General features: G+C 40.6%; 4 protein-coding genes across 13 annotated transcripts; 1 reads left to right on the plus strand and 3 right to left on the minus strand.

Moving 5' to 3' along the window:
- The first annotated feature begins 178 nt into the window (after positions 1-178).
- LOC117753328 (receptor-type tyrosine-protein phosphatase H-like) lies at positions 179-12,869 on the plus strand. Of its 9 annotated transcripts, XM_034571351.1 has the most exons (25): positions 179-365; positions 498-505; positions 1,347-1,674; positions 2,408-2,531; positions 3,098-3,355; positions 3,596-3,853; positions 3,972-4,229; positions 4,474-4,731; positions 4,850-5,107; positions 5,352-5,609; positions 5,745-6,002; positions 6,247-6,504; positions 7,089-7,346; positions 7,432-7,653; positions 8,541-8,804; positions 9,030-9,123; positions 9,212-9,259; positions 9,717-9,798; positions 9,909-9,999; positions 10,128-10,204; positions 10,501-10,635; positions 10,865-10,987; positions 11,216-11,376; positions 12,010-12,145; positions 12,719-12,869. In XM_034571351.1, the coding sequence occupies exons 3-25, from the start codon at positions 1,606-1,608 to the stop codon at positions 12,845-12,847; spliced, it is 4,077 nt and encodes a 1,358-aa protein (XP_034427242.1). In that variant the 5' UTR covers positions 179-365; positions 498-505; positions 1,347-1,605; the 3' UTR covers positions 12,848-12,869. The 9 variants fall into 9 exon arrangements, with proteins under 9 accessions (XP_034427242.1, XP_034427246.1, XP_034427241.1 ...); XM_034571350.1 differs by lacking the exons at positions 179-365; positions 498-505 and having other exon boundaries at positions 564-1,674; XM_034571355.1 differs by lacking the exons at positions 179-365; positions 498-505; positions 5,352-5,609 and having other exon boundaries at positions 563-1,674.
- Positions 12,870-13,054: 185 nt separating this feature from the next.
- Positions 13,055-15,664, minus strand: si:dkey-197c15.6 (putative nuclease HARBI1). Its single transcript, XM_034571379.1, has 2 exons — positions 14,835-15,664; positions 13,055-13,798 (listed from the first exon to the last, which is right to left on the minus strand). The coding sequence occupies exons 1-2, from the start codon at positions 15,520-15,522 to the stop codon at positions 13,368-13,370; spliced, it is 1,119 nt and encodes a 372-aa protein (XP_034427270.1). The 5' UTR covers positions 15,523-15,664; the 3' UTR covers positions 13,055-13,367.
- LOC117753338 (phosphatidylinositol N-acetylglucosaminyltransferase subunit P-like) lies at positions 15,570-19,312 on the minus strand. Its single transcript, XM_034571383.1, has 7 exons — positions 19,203-19,312; positions 19,087-19,108; positions 17,053-17,115; positions 16,802-16,874; positions 16,599-16,717; positions 16,002-16,179; positions 15,570-15,668 (listed from the first exon to the last, which is right to left on the minus strand). Exons 2-6 carry the CDS (start codon positions 19,106-19,108, stop codon positions 16,064-16,066), a joined length of 393 nt encoding a protein of 130 aa, XP_034427274.1. The 5' UTR covers positions 19,203-19,312; the 3' UTR covers positions 15,570-15,668; positions 16,002-16,063.
- Positions 17,586-19,484, minus strand: LOC117753336 (phosphatidylinositol N-acetylglucosaminyltransferase subunit P-like). 2 transcript variants are annotated; one of them, XM_034571381.1, is made up of 5 exons: positions 19,395-19,484; positions 19,024-19,108; positions 18,758-18,830; positions 18,554-18,672; positions 17,586-18,031 (listed from the first exon to the last, which is right to left on the minus strand). In XM_034571381.1, the coding sequence occupies exons 2-5, from the start codon at positions 19,106-19,108 to the stop codon at positions 17,916-17,918; spliced, it is 393 nt and encodes a 130-aa protein (XP_034427272.1). In that variant the 5' UTR covers positions 19,395-19,484; the 3' UTR covers positions 17,586-17,915. The 2 variants fall into 2 exon arrangements, with proteins under 2 accessions (XP_034427272.1, XP_034427273.1); XM_034571382.1 differs by lacking the exon at positions 19,395-19,484 and adding an exon at positions 19,203-19,382.
- Positions 19,485-19,562: the final 78 nt, after the last annotated feature.

Consider the following 19,562-nt stretch of genomic DNA (forward strand, 5'->3'; position numbering starts at 1 on the left):
GGTTTAAAACTCTTACACTTTATGGTCAGAGAATAAAAAACACCTGTCAAGTCAAATTTATTGTCCTTCATCCGTACACTGTACAGCTGAACAATATGGCATTGATGGGGAGTTAAAGAGTCTGACAGCTTGGGGGAAGAAGATGAACAGAACTTTCTTTTACATTACTGAGGTAGATCAATTATGTGTTAAACCTCCTCACTGTGCTTACACAATGCATTTGCATTACATCGATATATGTTGGACTTTTGTTATACTGCTATCATTGATAATTAAATTGCTATAATGATTGTTTTATCGGCTAGCCCTAGTTCAACCCAACTGAAACAAGATGCTTAACTCAGTTGATTTTATATCAACATATAGTTGCGCTGTAAGACACACATTTCCCACAGTGTTTCCCTCAGTGAACAAGACAATCAAGAAGATATATGAAGTGCGTAGATGGTAAGCAGACCTAGTTTGTAATAAGCACATGTATGCGTATGTGTGACCAGACCCAGAGGTTAATGTAAAGTAAAGTGTTCAACAATTTAGTATGACCCTCAATGGATGGTGTGTGTGTGTGTGTTTGTGTGTGTGTGTGTATACATATGAAAGTTGAAATGTGAACGTTAAACTTTTACAATATCTAATGCAGAAACTTAGTTAAGACTTGTTCTGTTTATGAGTGAGTTCGTGCAATATAGGGAAACCTATTAGCATTTATGAATGTGAACTTCCACCTCTCTCCTTCCTCAGTGGACACAGCTGGACAGTGTTTACTTTGACACACTAGAACTTTTTTATTGAGTTCTGCATCATATGAGACCACATACATGGTTTTGACTGGATGTTCTTTAGAAATTATGAACAGATTATGTTTCCCGTTCACAGTTCCGCATACATGTCAACCACAAGGAAGCTAAAAATATCACTTCCTATTCAGTGTGAAAAGGCAAAAAGCAAATTGACAGTTCTGCGAAACCAGCCTTACTGAAGAGATGAGACAATGATTATAAAAAAATTACAACAAAGAAATGAGAATAGTCAATAAATATGAATATGAATACATTCATTTATATAGTCATGTGTATATCTTTATTTATATATACACTTTAACTGTTTTAAATTGAGAAGCATTTGAAAGTGTTTGCATTTAATCAAGTTACAAAGGCAGGTACAAAGTACGAATCTGGAATGACAAATATACAGCAGATATAACGCAACCAGCACTAATAAATATGTGAAACAATAAAAATTATTTGATTGACGCACCTTTGACAAGCTGCACACATTGACCGTTAATAAGGAAGTAACAGGCGGGGCAAAGGTCTCTGTGGTTGTTCAAGGCCAAAAAAAACGAGAAGCAGCCATTTGCTTAGTCACTTGCCATTATGAGTGGGGAGCAGAGGTTATGAGAGGAGGACGAGGTTGAGAATTAAAAGTCAACACCGCTGGAGAAAAGTGAATATTGGTCCGTGTCAGCACAGGCTGAAAGAAATTCTTCGCCAGCCTTAAGTGTTGTGTCTGTCAACACACTGCTACTGAAAACGTTTATCTCGGGACAACAACGGAATTTAACAAGTTCATAATATGTGAGTAACTTAATAAACTATAACGAAGATGAAGCCTTTATCTTTCACCTCAGACCACTCGCTGCTGCTGCTCGGCGTCGTCTGGAGTCTTCTCAGGGTAAGTTTTCTTTTTTTCTTTCTCTTTCCACTTTCATAGTCATCAGATAGTGTATCTCCTTTCAGCAGCAGATTAGACTCAACAATAGGAAACTTTGCAACCAAAACCACAGTCAAGCCTCAATGCCTGATATGAATTATAATGAAGATGAGATGTGGAAGTAAACTGTCAAAACAAAAGCAGCAACGAGGACATGTCTCAATGTAAAACTACAAAGGGAGCTGTATCTAAAACCTTTATCGTTATATGATATTCTAGATAAGGTGTTATAGCTGGATACAGTTTTATAGATATGGCATTTTAGTTATGTATTATAACGTATATACACAATATCTGTATTTAATGTGTATTATTTGATTTTATTTAAATAAAAGGCAATGGTTGCTGTGTCTGAATTTTAGGCGTTGTTATAATTGTTCATTTGGAAGAAGAAGTACTAACTTAAAACTGTACCATCATTTGTACTCTGACATTTCCTGCTTGTCTCTAAAATTTTGGAAGTTTCCAAAGTTTAGAAATTGTTGACAGCAGAACACAGTAATGCTGTATATTTGAACATTGCGATACAGATACAATAAAAAGCAGAAATGATATTCAGCTCGAGACTGCGGCGGAGCTCTGTGTGAATTCCACAGTCAGAAGAAGTCGTCGTTTTTTTTATTAAACTAAACTTTGTGGTTTTTGGGGTTTAGGTCATTTCTCTCTCGTGCCTCATCAAATCTTATGTTTTCAGGGTTACACCGGCTCTGGTACATCGACACCAAACCCAGAGTCAATAGTGACAAATGCAACAGAAATAGTAACGACAACCACACTCCAAACTACTCTGATGACAACCCCTTCAACAACGAAACCTCGTAAGTATGAGCCGATATCTGTTATCTTTAGTTTCATGTTTGTATTTTCGTGTATCATAGAGCAGACTTATTTAAATACCATAAATCAATAATGATTATACTAAGAGTCTCACATTAAACCAGGGGTGGGGAACCTCCTATGGCCAGAAAGACAGTTTGGTTAGAAAAACATATAACTGTGAAAATATATATTTTTTAATGACAGCCATGTATACGTGTGTGTGTGTGTATATAATGTATTGGCCCTTGGTGGGAAAATAGTTCCTCACCTCTGAACAGCATTAAAGCTGTTGCTGATTGGTGACTTTGAAGTAGTTGGCCCATGTTTACATGTTAAGCTCATGTCAAAATTATTATATTTATTTTTATATTATTACAATGACTGGTCCTGTTTATCAGTTGAGGAGGATGATCATGCAACTTGCAATATCTTTAGTATAATATCAAACTTTTCATATGATTACTGCTCAGTGTTTCCTCACATGCTAGCTCGTTGTAATCATTAATACAACATACTTTATATCAAATATTGTTACAGCTTCTTCTTTCTAACTCTTAAATCCCAGCTCCTGCTAATGCAGAGGGCTTTAAATCTGTTGGACAAAATGAGACCAGTGTCACCCTGCAGTGGAAAAAAGTGGAAAACATCCTCACATATGTACTTGTGTCCAGTGACGGAGAGAAAACCGTCACTGCAGAAATGGGAAACGAACCAGTTACACACGTAACCTCAGGACTCACAAATGGGACAAAATACAACTTCACTCTCTTCACCGTGTCTGAAAACGTCAGAAGCAGTGGAGTGAGCATCTCTGCAGCCACTGGTAAGAGACATTTTCTGTTATAAAGCCACGAAACAAAAGCCAGGACACAACTCTGTACAAAATCTAATTTTTAAAGTTATTTAGTGTGCATTTTTGATCAGGCATTTTTCCTTGAAGATAAAAATTGTATATTTAAATGCACAATGGTTCCTATTAATCAGATGACTAAAATACAACCTATAGACATACACATGTACTTTAGACATTTACAAGGACAAATTTCTCTTTGCTTTCTCCCAGCTCCTCGTAATGCAGCAGACTTTAAATCAGTGGTACAAACTGAGACCAGTGTCACGCTGCAGTGGAACAAAGTGGAAAACATCCTCACATATACACTTGTGTCCAGTAAAGGAGAGATAAGTGTCACTGCATCAGAGGGAAATCAACAAGTGACACACACGATCTCAGGTCTCAGCAGTGGAACTAAATATGATTTGAGTCTCTTCACTGTGTTTGAAACCGTCAGGAGCAGTGGAGTGAACCTCACTGCAGTCACTGGTAAGATGTTTTAACAACATGAACCACGGCAGATCTCTGTGATGAAATGAACTAATCTGTGATAACAACTCAGCAAACACAACATTTCCATTTCCTTCTCCTTGTCTCTTTCTCCCAGCTCCTCGTAATGCAGCAGAGTTTCAATCTGTTGGACAAAATGAGACCAGTGTCACTCTGCAGTGGAACAAAGTCAACGGCTCCCTCACATATACACTTCTGTCCATCAAAGGAGAGATAAGTGTCACTGCATTAGAGATAGATCAACAAGTGACACACACGATCTCAGATCTCAGCAGTGGAACTAAATATGATATCAGTCTCTTCACTGTGTTTGAAAACGTCAGCAGCAGTGGAGTGAACCTCACTGCAGTCACTGGTAAGATAATCATCTTCCTATACAGTCATAAAACTCTGCTCTGTGACAATATCACATTTAAAGTTACTTATTAACTGTGAAACTTGCTCACTCTCTATTTTGACTGTGATAACATAACAGAATTAAATGACATTTTTTATCTATGAAGAAAACTATGCAAACACAACATTTTGTCGGGGATATACTGTCATTTTATAAATCCGATTTTGATATAGTTCCTTCTTCATGTCTCTTTATCCTATAGTTCCTCTAAATGCTGGACAGTTTCAATCTGTTGGACAAAATGAGACCAGTGTCACTCTGCAGTGGAACAAAGTCAACGGCTCCCTCACATATACACTTGTGTCCATCAAAGGAGAGATAAGTGTCACTGCATTAGAGATAGATCAACAAGTGACACACACGATCTCAGATCTCAGCAGTGGAACTAAATATGATATCAGTCTCTTCACTGTGTTTGAAACCGTCAGGAGCAGTGGAGTGAACCTCACTGTAGTCACTGGTAAGATGTTTTAACAACATGAACCACGGCAGATCTCTGTGATGAAATGAACTAATCTGTGATAACAACTCAGCAAACACAACATTTCCATTTCCTTCTCCTTGTCTCTTTCTCCCAGCTCCTCGTAATGCAGCAGAGTTTCAATCTGTTGGACAAAATGAGACCAGTGTCACTCTGCAGTGGAACAAAGTCAACGGCTCCCTCACATATACACTTCTGTCCATCAAAGGAGAGATAAGTGTCACTGCATTAGAGATAGATCAACAAGTGACACACACGATCTCAGATCTCAGCAGTGGAACTAAATATGATATCAGTCTCTTCACTGTGTTTGAAAACGTCAGCAGCAGTGGAGTGAACCTCACTGCAGTCACTGGTAAGATAATCATCTTCCTATACAGTCATAAAACTCTGCTCTGTGACAATATCACATTTAAAGTTACTTATTAACTGTGAAACTTGCTCACTCTCTATTTTGACTGTGATAACATAACAGAATTAAATGACATTTTTTATCTATGAAGAAAACTATGCAAACACAACATTTTGTCGGGGATATACTGTCATTTTATAAATCCGATTTTGATATAGTTCCTTCTTCATGTCTCCATATCCTATAGTTCCTCTAAATGCTGGACAGTTTCAATCAGTGGGACAAACTGAGACCAGTGTCACTCTGCAGTGGAACAAAGTCAACGGCTCCCTCAGATATACACTTGTGTCCATCAAAGGAGAAATAAGTGTCACTGCATCAGAGGGAGATCAACAAGTGACACACACGATCTCAGATCTCAGCAGTGGAACTAAATATGATTTCAGTCTCTTCACTGTGTTTGAAACCATCAGCAGCAGTGGAGTGAACCTCACTGCAGTCACTGGTAAGATGTTTTAACAACCTAAACCACGACAGATCTCTGTGATGAAATGAACTGAGTGAATTTAACTTTCTATCTGTGATAACAACTCAGCAAACACAACATTTCCATTTCCTTCTTCATGTCTCTTTCTCCCAGCTCCTCGTAATGCAGCAGAGTTTAAATCTGTTGGACAAAATGAGACCAGTGTCACTCTGCAGTGGAACAAAGTCAACGGCTCCCTCACATATACACTTGTGTCCATCAAAGGAGAGATAAGTGTCACTGCATCAGAGGAAAATCAACAAGTGACACACACGATCTCAGATCTCAGCAGTGGAACTAAATATGATATCAGTCTCTTCACTGTGTTTGAAAACGTCAGCAGCAGTGGAGTGAACCTCACTGCAGTCACTGGTAAGATGATCATCTTCCTATACAGCCATAAAACTCTGCTCTGTGACAATATCACATTTAAAGTTACTTATTAACTGTGGAACTTGCTCACTCTGTATTTTGACTGTGATAACATAACAGAATTAAATGACATTTTTTATCTATGAAGAAAACTATGCAAACACAACATTTTGTCGGTGATATACTGTCATTTTATAAATCAGATTTTGATATAGTTCCTTCTTCATGTCTCTTTATCCTATAGTTCCTCTAAATGCTGGACAGTTTCAATCTGTTGGACAAAATGAGACCAGTGTCACTCTGCAGTGGAACAAAGTCAACGGCTCCCTCACATATACACTTGTGTCCAGCAAAGGAGAGATAAGTGTCACTGCATCAGAGAGAGATCAACAAGTGACACACACGATCTCAGATCTCAGAAGTGGAACTAAAAATGATATCAGTCTCTTCACTGTGTTTGAAACCGTCAGGAGCAGTGGAGTGAACCTCACTGCAGTCACTGGTAAGATGTTTTGACTTACTTTGAAATAGAGGAGGACAAAGCGTGTGTTGTGATATGTCAGATTACATCTAGTAATGGATTCTTCACTAAATATGAATGGTGTTGCCAATTTTGAAGTGAGCTTTATGTTGTATTGACGTTGGTGGTAAGTTATGTTAATGTCGCTGTTCCGTCACTCAGATTCACTACAGCCACACATAGTCTATATTTGGGAGTCACAGGTAAACAGTTGCAGGGAAGTGAAATCAGGAGAAGCCACACAGTTTTATAAACGTGTTTTATTTTTTCTTGCTAATGTATTTTATATAGATCTCGTCTCTTTTGCACCACTATGTGTCAGAAATGACTTCAGATTGTTTTTTTGTTATTCAATGGTGGATTTTTCAGAAAATATCAGAATGTTTTTTGACATGTTGTCCTCTTTTCTTACTTCTCTCTCTACCTCACGTACGACTGTGTGACTGGCCTTTTTCAGCTTCTGAAAATATTAACAATGTGACAGTGTTTTACTGTGTAAGGGTCTTAGTTACCGTGCAAATGTTTGGTTTTTATGGCGAGTGAAATCTTCCTTCCTTTTTCAACAGTTCCTCCTGCGGTGTCTCTTGTCAACGTGACTGAACGCTCTGTGACCAGTCTCGCTCTAAAGTGGCAGAATGTGGATAAAGACTGGAGCTACTCACTTCAGATTAATGGAATTGATGTGACAGTCACCCCAGAATTATCCTCAAATGTTGTTTCATATTCAGTCACATCTCTGCAGCCCGGGACAGAGTATTTATTCAGCGTGATCACACTGTTCTCCAGACTCAACAGCACTGCTTATGAGGGCTTCACTGTAACAGGTATACACAGACTGTCCCTCGCATTTATACACTAACTTAAACTAGTGAAATATTGTGTCTGCAGTTATTTTCTCATCCATTTCAGCCATAGACTGTGCCAGTGTGGCCTGGCACGTTACCAACTCATCGATCCAAGGGATGGTTCCAGGCTTGTTCTCGAAAGCAACTGCGAACGAAACTCACGTCAGTCCTGCAGGTGGCGATGTGTCGTTTACTGGTCTTTACCCTGGCGCAACCTATGAGGTGTCACTTGTGTACGAAAGTAATTCCACACTCTTTGAACAATGTCGCCACAGTCTGATCGTCCGTAAGTACACCCGCAAGTAATATGAATTACCAGGAGGATATTCCTCAATCTGTACTTGAAGATTAAAGATTTCAAAGCCTTTTAACCACAATGGTAGTGGGAGGTGTCTTATGCAGTGCTGTAGTTGCTTATATTTTTTTATTTAGTTTGCACTTAAAGGCAAATAATCTTTACTCTGCAGAAAACCTTTAACCTTTATTCCATTACCTGTATGTAAAGATGGATGACATGTCTCCTCATGTTGTACAAAAATTAAATATCTCTAACACGGGTGTTGCCATTCCTGCACTTTTTAAGTCAGACCGGCAGCACTGATCACGGTTTGGAGCCACAATATCGAGGTCACGCTGATACGTGCTCTCGACCAATCGCAAGTCAGTCTCATGACGTCCGCATTTTTTATTAAAACCAACTGTTTAACAAACATCAGTGTCTCAAGAGTTAACGAAAACCATCTTCAAGAAATGTTTGTTTCGGTCGTGTTCCGTCTGCTAACATGGAGGGGGCGGGTTTTCTGACCTATGCTGCAGCCAGCCATTAAGGGGCGATCAAGATGATTTGGCTTTTAGGGAGCTGTCATGTCGTCCATCTTTATCTACAGTCTATTATTCACATAGCACAAGTATGGCGTTATTTCAAGTGGTTCTTGACTATATGTGCAACTAATGATACATTTTATATTACTGTTTTATGCTGGACTATTTCTTTATGATGGGGATAGAAAGCAAATACATTTTTGCTTTGCTTCACAGGGCAGAGTTTAAAGTGACAGGAAGTTTTCATCAGATCTATATGTCATGAAATACATGAATTGAAGTCATATTATTACACTGCTGTCATGAGCGTTATGTTGTTTGTGATTGTGCCTCTTTCGTCTTTACCCTCAGTTCCTCCAAGTTTAAACGCTCACTGTGAGTATTCGGAAAATGGCTATTCCATCCTTATAGTCTGGGACAAACCAGACGGTGTGTGGACTGAGGTGGAGGTGAACGTGAGCGGACAAACTCACATGGTGCCTCAAAACGGGGAACAGCATACTAAGATATCTGGATTCAGTCCAGCCAGAACTTATGTGGTGTCTTTAGATTCGCTCTCTGGGTATGCGAGAAGTTATGAACCCCTCGTCTTTCTGTGTTCTACTGATCCAAGGGGTGAGTCACAATGATTATGTTACTTTATAGTGTACAGAGTATCTATTTAGGTGTGTTTCCTGATCACAATTTCCTCATTATTGTGCTTTTTGGCATTGTTTTTATACCAGTTGTTTTTTTTAGGTATTATCCTATTTCTCACATGACAAAATCCCCCCCAGTGGTAAGATAAGGGACTTTTCTGCTGTGTGTCTAAACAATTAATCCAGATGTTACTCCTTGCAGGAGTCATTGCAGGGTCAGTGCTGGGGGTGCTGCTTCTTATTGCCCTGGTCTGCATGGTTCTCTTCATTTTGCTTAAACGACCAGATTTGATCAGGTTGGTGCTGCCACAGTGACAAAACTGTAATGTCCTAAAAGTCCCTGGATTGTTCTCTGTCAGTTAACCTCCTTCTTTCCCACAACAGAAAACACCAATTCCGTAGTGGATCCAAACTATCGCGTAAAAGCTACAGGTAAGTAAATGGTAAATCATCTCTGCATGATGGTAACACCACTGTCAGTGTCCGTCTGTGTAGTAAAAGCAGTTCATTAATCAGAATGGAACTCAGCAGAGTGCACATCTTCACCAAGGCCCAACAGTCCTCAATGAAACCACATTTAAATTCACTAGATCCAGATTTTAATTTGGATCTGCACAAAATTACATTGATTGTTTTTTGATAAATCAACAGAAAGTTTGAAAAAACGCCCGACCATGCCATATTGAAGAAAATTTCATGGAAATCAGTTTTGTAGTTTTTGCATAATCCTGCTAACAAACAAACAAATATACAGACAAAAACATACATTTGACAAATACTCTGTTGTTTACCACTTATTAATCTATACTATAAGATTAATGTCAATCTTTATTTAGTGAAATGTATGTTTTTCAGTAAGTGTGACATGTACATTCTTTTTCATTATTAGAACTATATCAGTAGCAGAGTTTCCCGGCCACTTCTTCCATTTGAGTGAGGATGACAACAAAGGTTTCAGCGAAGAATATGAGGTGCATTGAAAATATATATATTTTGTACGTCCTCTTAGTTTTCTTCCTGTTTTTGTGCAGGACTGTGAAATTGTATCTGTTTCATTTGATTTCCATTGATCCCCATGCAGCACCTCCAACTTGTCGGCACAGAGCAGTCAAAAAAAGCGGCGGATCAACCTGAGAATCGAAAAAAGAATCGTTTCAACAACGTGCTGTCATGTAAGATCTATCTGACCTGCTGGACCACAATAGAAATGCATGAAATGTTCCACGCCTCGTTGTTTTAAGCAGTGTCTTCTTCACTGTGGAGCTTTGCAGTTAAACCATCCTCACTTGTTTCATCCTAGACAACTGGAGTCGAGTGAAACTAACAGCGTCCAAATCCAAAGGGACCTCTGACTACATTAATGCCAATTACATGCCAGTAGGTATTATTTGGTGAAAATATCGTACACCACTATACCAGCACCACACTACAGTCCTGAAATGTCCTAATCCCTGTTTATTCTTGTAAAGTACTTTGTAACTTTGTTTTTAAAAGTGCTGCATAAATAAAGTTTATTATTATCATATCATATATTAGCTGCTAAAACATGCACATTTATTTGAAGTCTGGCAATTTTTCTTCTAAGTTCATGAGCGCACACCGGTGTTTTATTTCATACCAAACAATATGGGAAGTAAATGCTAGAGACGTGAACTTTGACATTTGCTTTTCAGGGTTTCAACAGCAAAACTGAGTACATCGCCACTCAGGGTCCTCTGCCCTCCACGGCCACTGATTTCTGGAGGATGATTTGGGAGCAAAAAGTGAAAGGCATCGTCATGGTAACCAACTGCGTCGAATTAGGACGGGTGAGTCTCCAGGAAGCTCTGAGTAAGAAAGTGCTACCTTCAAATTTTTGGAGCTGATGTAAATGCTTCGCTCATAGAAGTAATGTGGTGTCGAGTAGCGACAATGCGTGCGACCTGACTGTGGAAACTTTTCTGTGCTGGTTTTGAAGTCACCACAAAGCGCTGACATAGACCTGAGACTTCTGTTTGTTGCAAACCTTTTTTTCCCCCTTCTATTTCCTGTGCCTAGACCAAGTGTGACCAATATTGGCCTGCAGACAGAAAGCCTCGTCTGCACGGAGAAGTCTTGATCACCGTCAGATCTGAGCACCGGGAGCCCCACTGGACATTGAGGGAATTTAGTGTGAAAAATGTATGAAACGCCTCTAAACATTTTGTATAACTGAATAAGTTGGGTAATAGCACGTCGCTCTGAAGCAAAGTGTGACAGTCCTCATTGAATTATGTATTTTGCTGTTCATGAGGCAATTCTTGTCATGTACGACGGCAACTTCTGAATATCATTTACCTGCCACTATATTTGGTTCAAGAAGTCGAGCTACGGTATTTTTAAATCCCTCTTTGTGAATCGTCTTCACAGAGAAACATGTCGGAGGAGCGCACCGTGAGACATTTCCACTTCACAGCCTGGCCCGACCACGGAGTGCCACAGGGCACCAAAGACCTGATCCAGTTCAGAGGACTGGTGAGACGGCACATAGAGAGAGAAGGCACCGGAGCACCAACTGTAGTTCACTGCAGGTACGAGTGATTCTCTTAAAGCAGCCCTATGTAGCTTTTACTGAGCAACAGCGCCCTCTGCAGCCACACATTGGGGACCGAGAGACTGATAGGTTGACATGTAGAGAAAAAGGAAGCCAGACCGGATCTCTGACTGTGTAGTCCCTCTCACCTTGCTGTAACACCACTGAACATATAGGATATTACCCATGATCCCCGGCTTCCGGAACCAGAAGAGCTGCCACTGTATTAAATACACAAAGCTCTGTTCAGAATTCTTGATATTTCAAAAGTTTCTTTGATGAATATCTGATATTTGGCTCTGGTTTTTAATGACTTCTTAGTCTTTTTAACTGATCTACAGTTCAGCATTACTCTTGAACTCGCTGGACCTGATTCTGACAGTTGAAGCTGCGGCTATCAGTCAGTTCCACACTTCTCCCAGGAGACTGACCCACATACCGAAGTTACATAGAGCCAGAACATTTTAGGGATGTTTTCTGTCTTAGTAGTGACTGAGAAGGTCCACAAGGGTATTTGTTCAGGGTCAGCAGTTGGAGATTTCAATCTGAAATTTAACATCCACATCGAAACCATCAGGACTTTTACATGATGATCAACTGTTCACCTTTCACCATGTTGTCTCTCTCCTAGTGCTGGAGTGGGGAGGACAGGCACCATCATCGCCCTGGATGTGCTGCTTCAGCAGCTCGACCAAAACAAGGCAGTGAGCATCAACGGTTTCGTGCACAAGATGAGACTAAGTCGACCACACATGGTGCAGACAGAGGTAAAGCTGAACCTATTAAGTTGCTTCCTTCAGTACTCATATTTCTCTGAGGAACAGTCGGGTCTTGTTTGATTTATTTTTAGACACAGCTCGGGACACAATACCAGGATACGGAAGCATTTGTTAGCTATTTTTAAATTTCTAAGTAAAAATGTAGCGTACCATTAATATTCAATTACAATCGATGTCTGAGAATTTTTACCAAATATTGTCCCTTTGATACTCATGATTATTTGATGAGTCTTTTGTTAAGATCTGTGTTATTTTTAGAGGAAATCAGTAGTGTGTCCATGGATTGTTGTGTCTATGTTAGGGCCACTGATCTATACAACATAATTTGTATTACTTTTATGAGTTACAACTGAAGTCTTGATTTCATTGGACCTCACTGCATCACTGTTTATTCGCACATTAACTGTCTTGTCTGTTTACTGAATGTGTTTAACCCCTTCTGTGGCAACTCTGCAGACAAGCATCAGCCAGAATGCAGTGTGTACATACAGTTATACTCTATGCTCTAAGTAAACAGCAACGTATTATTTCTGCTTTTCTTATCTGCTCATTTCTTTTCAGTCCCAGTACGTGTTCCTGCACCAATGCATCATGGACTGTCTGCCGCAGCAGGAGATGACGGAAGAAGCCATATACGAGAACTCAGAAATGATATACGTCAACGCCACTGCACTCAAAGAGTTTCATTAACGCAAGATAGACTTTTGTGCACTGAGAGAAAAAATATAATCCTAAAGTTAATATACTATATTTTGTTATAAACTGTAAATATGAAGTTTTGAGTTATATATGTACTATATATGCATCGCAAACCTTGTTAGGTTTTGCTTGAATTTCCCAAATATTGTTATTGTTGTTGTGTGAGGAAGCAAATCTCCAGAAAAATCTAATTTTTTAAAATTACCTTTATTAACAATAACAAATGTAGGTAGAAAATAGTGTATATCTATTTGTACAAGAAATAAAACATTTTGTAAGAACAAATACCCGAATGTGTTTTATCAAGTCTGCAAACATGTTTAAAAAATGGTATGTTGTCATATTTACAAATTGGTGTCAGAACTGAAGAGTGACAGTAAGCAACGAGCCTCCGACTGAGAACCTCCAGCGACATGAGCAGTGTTTTAGTTCCAGTGTTTGTCCTTCATGTCTCAGAATGTCAGCGATGCTCTTGTCCTGCTTCCTAGAGCAGACAACACACCTGCTCTGTTCACGCTTTCTCCTCCGTGGTGTTGTCCCCCGGTGGGTCCGGGCTACTGGAGGCTAAAGAAAAGCTACTCTCGATGACTTTCTGTCTGGCTTGTAGGACCTCTGCGTTGACCTCTGCTGTAGATGTCACCTGCCTGCCCTGGTGTAGGGGCTCAATTTTACCAGCTGCAGGCGGGGGAGGGACGGAGAACTTCATTGCGATGTTGTGCAGGACGCAGCACGTCTTGATGATGTTGGACTTTTTGTCCAAAGTGGCTTCCTTTGCGAAGCCGAGTTGCATCAGACACCTGAAACGCCTCTTCATGGAGCCGAGCGTTGTCCGCATGACGTTCAGGATCTTTGCGTGGGCCTCGTTGAAGCGGTTCTCGCTGTCAGTCGCAGGTGCCGCCAGAGGAGGCAGGACATTTTTGCTTAACTGGTATCCTCTTCCACCTTTAAGAGAGACACAAGACAATGCAGTTATTAGGACCAGTGAAATATTACTGCTACAGGTAGTATTGCAATGTAATGTCCTCTGATAATGTGAATCACAACTTTACACGTCTCACAGAAATCATTCCACCAAATTGAGTCACTCAACTGTGCAGCTACACAAAACAATTGTAATCATTTTAAAGCAGCATTGTGACGCAGTTTCAGGGATTGACAGTGGACAGGATTTCAAACTGCTAATAGGAATTTTATCCGATGGATTTTAGAACTTAAAACACAGTAAAGTTTGCGATAAGTGAAGACATCTCTGGAGCATTCATTGTGATGGACTTTTCTACTGTGTTTATTGTCTAGTGGGTCAACGGAGAAGCTTGTGTGTGTGTGTGTGTGTGTGTGTGTGTGTGTGAGAATGGTATTATCTTACACAAAAGCACATGAAAACATATTGAAACAGGTTAAAGGGATAGTTCACCCAAAAATGAAAATTCACTCTATCTACTCACCCCTGTATAGAGGGGTGATTGAAGTGTTTGAGTCCACATAACACTTTTGGAGTTTCAGGGGGTAAACAGCGTTGCAGCTCCTGTGGTGTCATCTGAATGTCGGTAAGCCCCGACATTCATTAGACTCGAAACACCATCATTTACACGTTGTTTTAGATCAGCGAGACCTCGTAGGTATTGCGAGAACTGCAGAAGTAACTAGGAGGATAACAGCGGACATTTAGAATATAAACAGAGTAAATGACGCTGTTTTCAAGTCGAATTTGAATGTAGGGGCGTACGGACACTTGGATGACACCCCACGAGCAGTATGGAGGCATTTTCTGTTGGTTTTTTTACATTTGAAAAATTGGTCACCATTTACTTCAACTGTATTGGATTTGGCTGCAACGCTGTTTACCCCCTGAAACTCAAGAAGTGTTTTGTGGACTCTAACACTCCACCCACCACCTCCATCGGCACAGGGGTGAGTAGTTTGTCTTTCACATGATCAAACGTGTCTCTTCCATGCTTGCTTGTGGTTGTCATCTTACCGATCACCCAGAACTGCCCGAGCAGCTCCTTCTCTATCTCCCTCCCTTTGTCCGACGACTCCCACATCTCCTGCTCGCCGGTGCTGCCCACGCAGCAGCTCTCCACGCTGAGGACGTTGCCCTCGGAGTCGCAGATGATCTGGCTCACCACGGACGTGTAGCCCAGGGTGTTGACGAAGGACCGGAAGGAGCTCCTCTCGTACGGGGACGCTCGGATCTTGAAGTGAGCCGGGGCCAGGATGCCCAGCACGTTGGGGATCCCGCACAGCCCCTTGATCTTCACGGCGACGTTGGCTTTGGCGTCCCCGGTCAGCGGGAACGAGACGAACTGGTCGCACAAGCCCGCGATGAGCACGGAGACCATGGCGATGGCGGCGGCGGCTTGGTCCATCTGGCTCAGGCCGACCCTCTGCAGCACGGCGGCGGAGGAGATGCCGTGCGCGTAATAGTTGAGCGCCACCATGACCATGGCGTCCAGGGGCAGCTCCGGTTTCTCTTGAGGCTGCGTCTGCATGCGGCTCTGGACGGTTTCTGTGATGAAGGTGATGCAGGGTCTGGTGAGGTGGAACGTCTGGAACAGAGCGTCATCGTCCAGGTCGTCGAAGCAGCTCCGGGTGTCGCTGTCCGAGTCCGTGTGTCTGAGCAGCTCCTCCTGGATGGCGAGCCACACCGGCAGAGCGAAGGCCATGTGTCCCCGAAACACAAGATACAATCACTGGACGAGAGAGAAAGGGAAATAGATGGCGAGTGTCATGGAGGCACAGTCTTCTTCTGTAATGTTTTTGGCTGTGCGCAAAGCTGTGCGTAATCGCCCCCCAGTGGAGGGAATACGAACTACAAACAAATGCAGATACATCCAAATTAATCAATAAAGTAAAACTAGAATGGTCCAACAGTCCCCTTATGAAACCACACTTCATCTGTTTACTGCTCCTATTATCTTTTACATCTTCTTACTGCTTTTCTTTACTGTTTTGTATCTGTGTGAACGCATCTTACGATTACTCCAGAGTATCCTGTGTCTGCTTTGTCTGTCAAAGTATTGTAAACTGTATATTTTAAACACACTGAACTGCTTTAGCACCTCCTAATCATTTGGCAGCGGGCATTGAGGTTAGATTTGTAACATATGGAAGATAATTACAGTTTATAAGATATTATATTTACAGTAAATCCCCAGCAGCTTCACTTCTTCTCTCCCTCCGGCAAAGATCAGTCTCTGCTTGGCATCATTTGGGTGACAAGTAGAACCTTTGGTTGACTTCGCTGATGGGAACATCTCTCAGTCTGGGTATTCGCCCCTTGTGGTTTTTGCTTTCTGTCTTCTGGCCTCGGGCAAACACATCTGTGATGGGAAGGAGACATTCGAGGTGTTGAGTAACTCCTCTTCTCGTATAAGATTTTTGTGATGAGGTCTAACATGTATATTTACGTTTGATCATTGTATACAACATAGTGTAAGTCCATGTTTGTGGTTTACAATGTCCCCACCTTTCATGCTGTGTTCGGAATACTGTGTGAATTTGTGTTTATTAACTGATTCAAAAAATGTGTTCATAAGGGCCTAAACTGTATTTTCTCATTTATTTTTTTATAATGAAATGGAGTTGAGTGTAACATACAGCTAATCAAACAAATCAATCATTTACAGTACATCATACTTTGAGCTTTTTAAATGCTTTTACAATTCCCATTGAGAACTCTATTGGATAATTGTTATAGTTAATTTCTTTCTTTATTCATAATACATGGGCATGTCCTCACCTGTGATGTTGTCCATGGAGTCAAGTGGAGCCGTGTTGTTCATGTTGATTCCAAACAGCAACAGAAAACAGGTCATTAAAGTAACCAGCAGATAGATCGGCACCGCGAGAGCCCAGTATCTGCACGAGACAAAATGTTTCAGCAAACCTCCAGGAACAAAACTCATTAATGGATAATATCCGATCACGGTGTTTTCCACTTACTTCTGAGGCCAGTACGTCAGTCCTATCGAATGAAGCCACTCCTCAGGGATGAAAGCCCACAGGCAATACAGAACTGTGGAGAGACATTCACATTACAGACAAGACACTCCATTCATTAACAATCCCCATAACCCTGAAGAATTAACCTACATCTGGAGCATGTTCAACCAAAGCAGACACACAGAGAAATAATAATAATAAATTATCACTCCTTCAGTTAGTTAATATACAAACTGAAGGATCAGACTTACAGAAGCCAAACTGTGAGCCGAGGAAAAGCACAAAGCCATAGATGGCTCTCTGAGGCAGAGGAGCGGGAAAGTGTTCTCCCATCCTCTAAAAACACACATCAACAACACACATGAGGAAGAGGAACGACTCAAACAACACGATATAAAATTCATAGCAGAAGTAACCTGGAGTAACCCACCTGAAAATCACCTATGAATGTGGTTCCGCTTGCTACCAGTAAGGGCAAGCTCAAATCGTGGCAGCGGTAGCTCGTAGAGGCATCTCCGGTGTCAACAGAAACTGCCACTGATATGTAAACGAAGGCAGCTGCCTTTGTTGCCACACAGTTTAAAGGCTACTGCCTTTGTTGTCATTCTGTTCATTAGATCTTTGTTGCGGCTCTTGTTGTGATTTTCACCAATCACACAGAACATTTTAAAATAACATCTTGTCTAATATCTTAATGTAGTGAATGTGAATCAGGATATTTCAAACACACTGAACTGCTTCAGCACCTCCTAATCATTTAGCAGCAGACATTAAGGTTCAATTTATAAGATATTATAGTTTATCATCATTGCACAAAATGTTACAATATATAAAAAGTCACATGAATAGAAAATAACCAGATGCTACCTGTGTTCATCCAATGGACAAGTTGCTCAGACAATGATGATATGTGTTCCATCACAAAATAAAACATAATTTTTAGTGTCAGTAAAACTTGACTCACTCAGTCCAACTTTGAGCCACATTGCATTGTTCCTGGATACATAATCAAAGCATTATTCTTCCTTTATAAACATGGAGTAAACTCTGCCAGTAAATCCAGAGCAGCTTCACTTCTTCTCTCCCTCCGGCAAAGATCAGTCTCTGCTTGGCATCATTTGGGTGACAAGTAGAACCTGTGGTTGACTTCGCTGATGGGAACATCTCTCAGTCTGGGTATTTGCCCGTTGTGGCTGTTGCTTTCTGTCATCTGGCCTCGGGAAAAAACATCTGTGATGGGAAGGAGACATTCGAGGTGTTGAGTAACTCCTCTTCTCGTACGAGCATTTTGTCATGAGGTCTAAAGTCAGAGATGAACCGTGACACGTATATTTACGTTTGATCATTGTGTACAACATAGTGCAGGTCCGTGTTTGTGGTTTACAATGTCCCCACCTTTCATGCTGTGTTAAGGCATATTATGTGTGAAGTTGTGTTTATTAACTGATTCAAAAAATGTGTTCATTAGGACCTGAACTGTATTTTGTCATTTATTTATTGAATTTTTATAGTGAAATGGAGCTATGAGTGTAACATACAGCTAAACAACCAATCACATACAGTACACCATACTTTGAGCTTTTAAAATGCTTTTACAGTTCCCATTGAGAACTCCATTGGGTAATTGTTTTCATTATTACTCGTAGCTGAGGACATTATAGGTCTAATTACTGTATAAGTGTGGTAGTAGTATTAATATCAGTAGCCCCTGTAATGCAAGTCTTTATTCATAATACATGGACATGTCCTCACCTGTGATGTTGTCCATGGAGTCAAGTGGAGCCGTGTTGTTCATGTTGATTCCAAACAGCAACAGAAAAGAGATCATCAAAGCCACCATCAGATAGATCGGCACCGCGAGAGCCCAGTATCTGCACGAGACAAAATGTTTCAGCAAACCTCCAGGAACAAAAACTCATTAATGGATAATATCCGATCACGGTGTTTTCCACTTACTTCTGAGGCCAGTACGTCAGTCCTATCGAATGAAGCCACTCCTCAGGGATGAAAGCCCACAGGCAATACAGAACTGTGGAGAGACAGTCACATTACAGACAAGACACTCCATTCATTAACAATCCCCATAACCCTGAAGAATTAACTTACATCTGGAGCATGTTCAACCAAAGCAGACACACAGAGAAATAATAATAATAATAATAATAATAATAAATGATCACTCCTTCAGTTAATTAATATACAAACTGAATGATCAGACTTACAGAAGCCAAACTGTGAGCTGAGGGAAAGCACAAAGCCATAGATGGCTCTCTGAGGCAGAGGAGAGGGGGAGTTTTCCACCATCATCTGAAAACACACATCAACAACACACGTGAGGAAGAGGAACGACTCAAACAACACGATATAAAATTCAAACAGGAAGTAAACTGGAGTTACTCACCTGTAAATCAAAGAATGTGGTTCCTCTCGCTACTGCCAACAGCTCTCATACAAATATCTCAAAGAAATCATTTCCTGTTGCCACCGTTTCACTGAACTCTGGATATTTACGTCCTCTACGTGTATTTATTTTACTAAAATATTAATAAAGTTAACGTTAACTACAAAAACACGTTATAAGCACAATTTCTACCAGAATCCTTCTTTTCCTGAACACAGAACTTCCGTAAACAGTCTCGGCGATCAGCTATCTTTCCTACCAATCGTCCCACGTCATATGTAGCTCGATGTGAAACTGTCGTCAAATATATTTGTCCGGCTTTATAATTTAAAATATAAAAAAACACTTTAAAGCGCCATC

Source organism: Hippoglossus hippoglossus, chromosome 19 (assembly GCF_009819705.1).
Source record: "Hippoglossus hippoglossus isolate fHipHip1 chromosome 19, fHipHip1.pri, whole genome shotgun sequence".
Taxonomy (NCBI): Eukaryota; Metazoa; Chordata; class Actinopteri; order Pleuronectiformes; family Pleuronectidae; genus Hippoglossus; species Hippoglossus hippoglossus.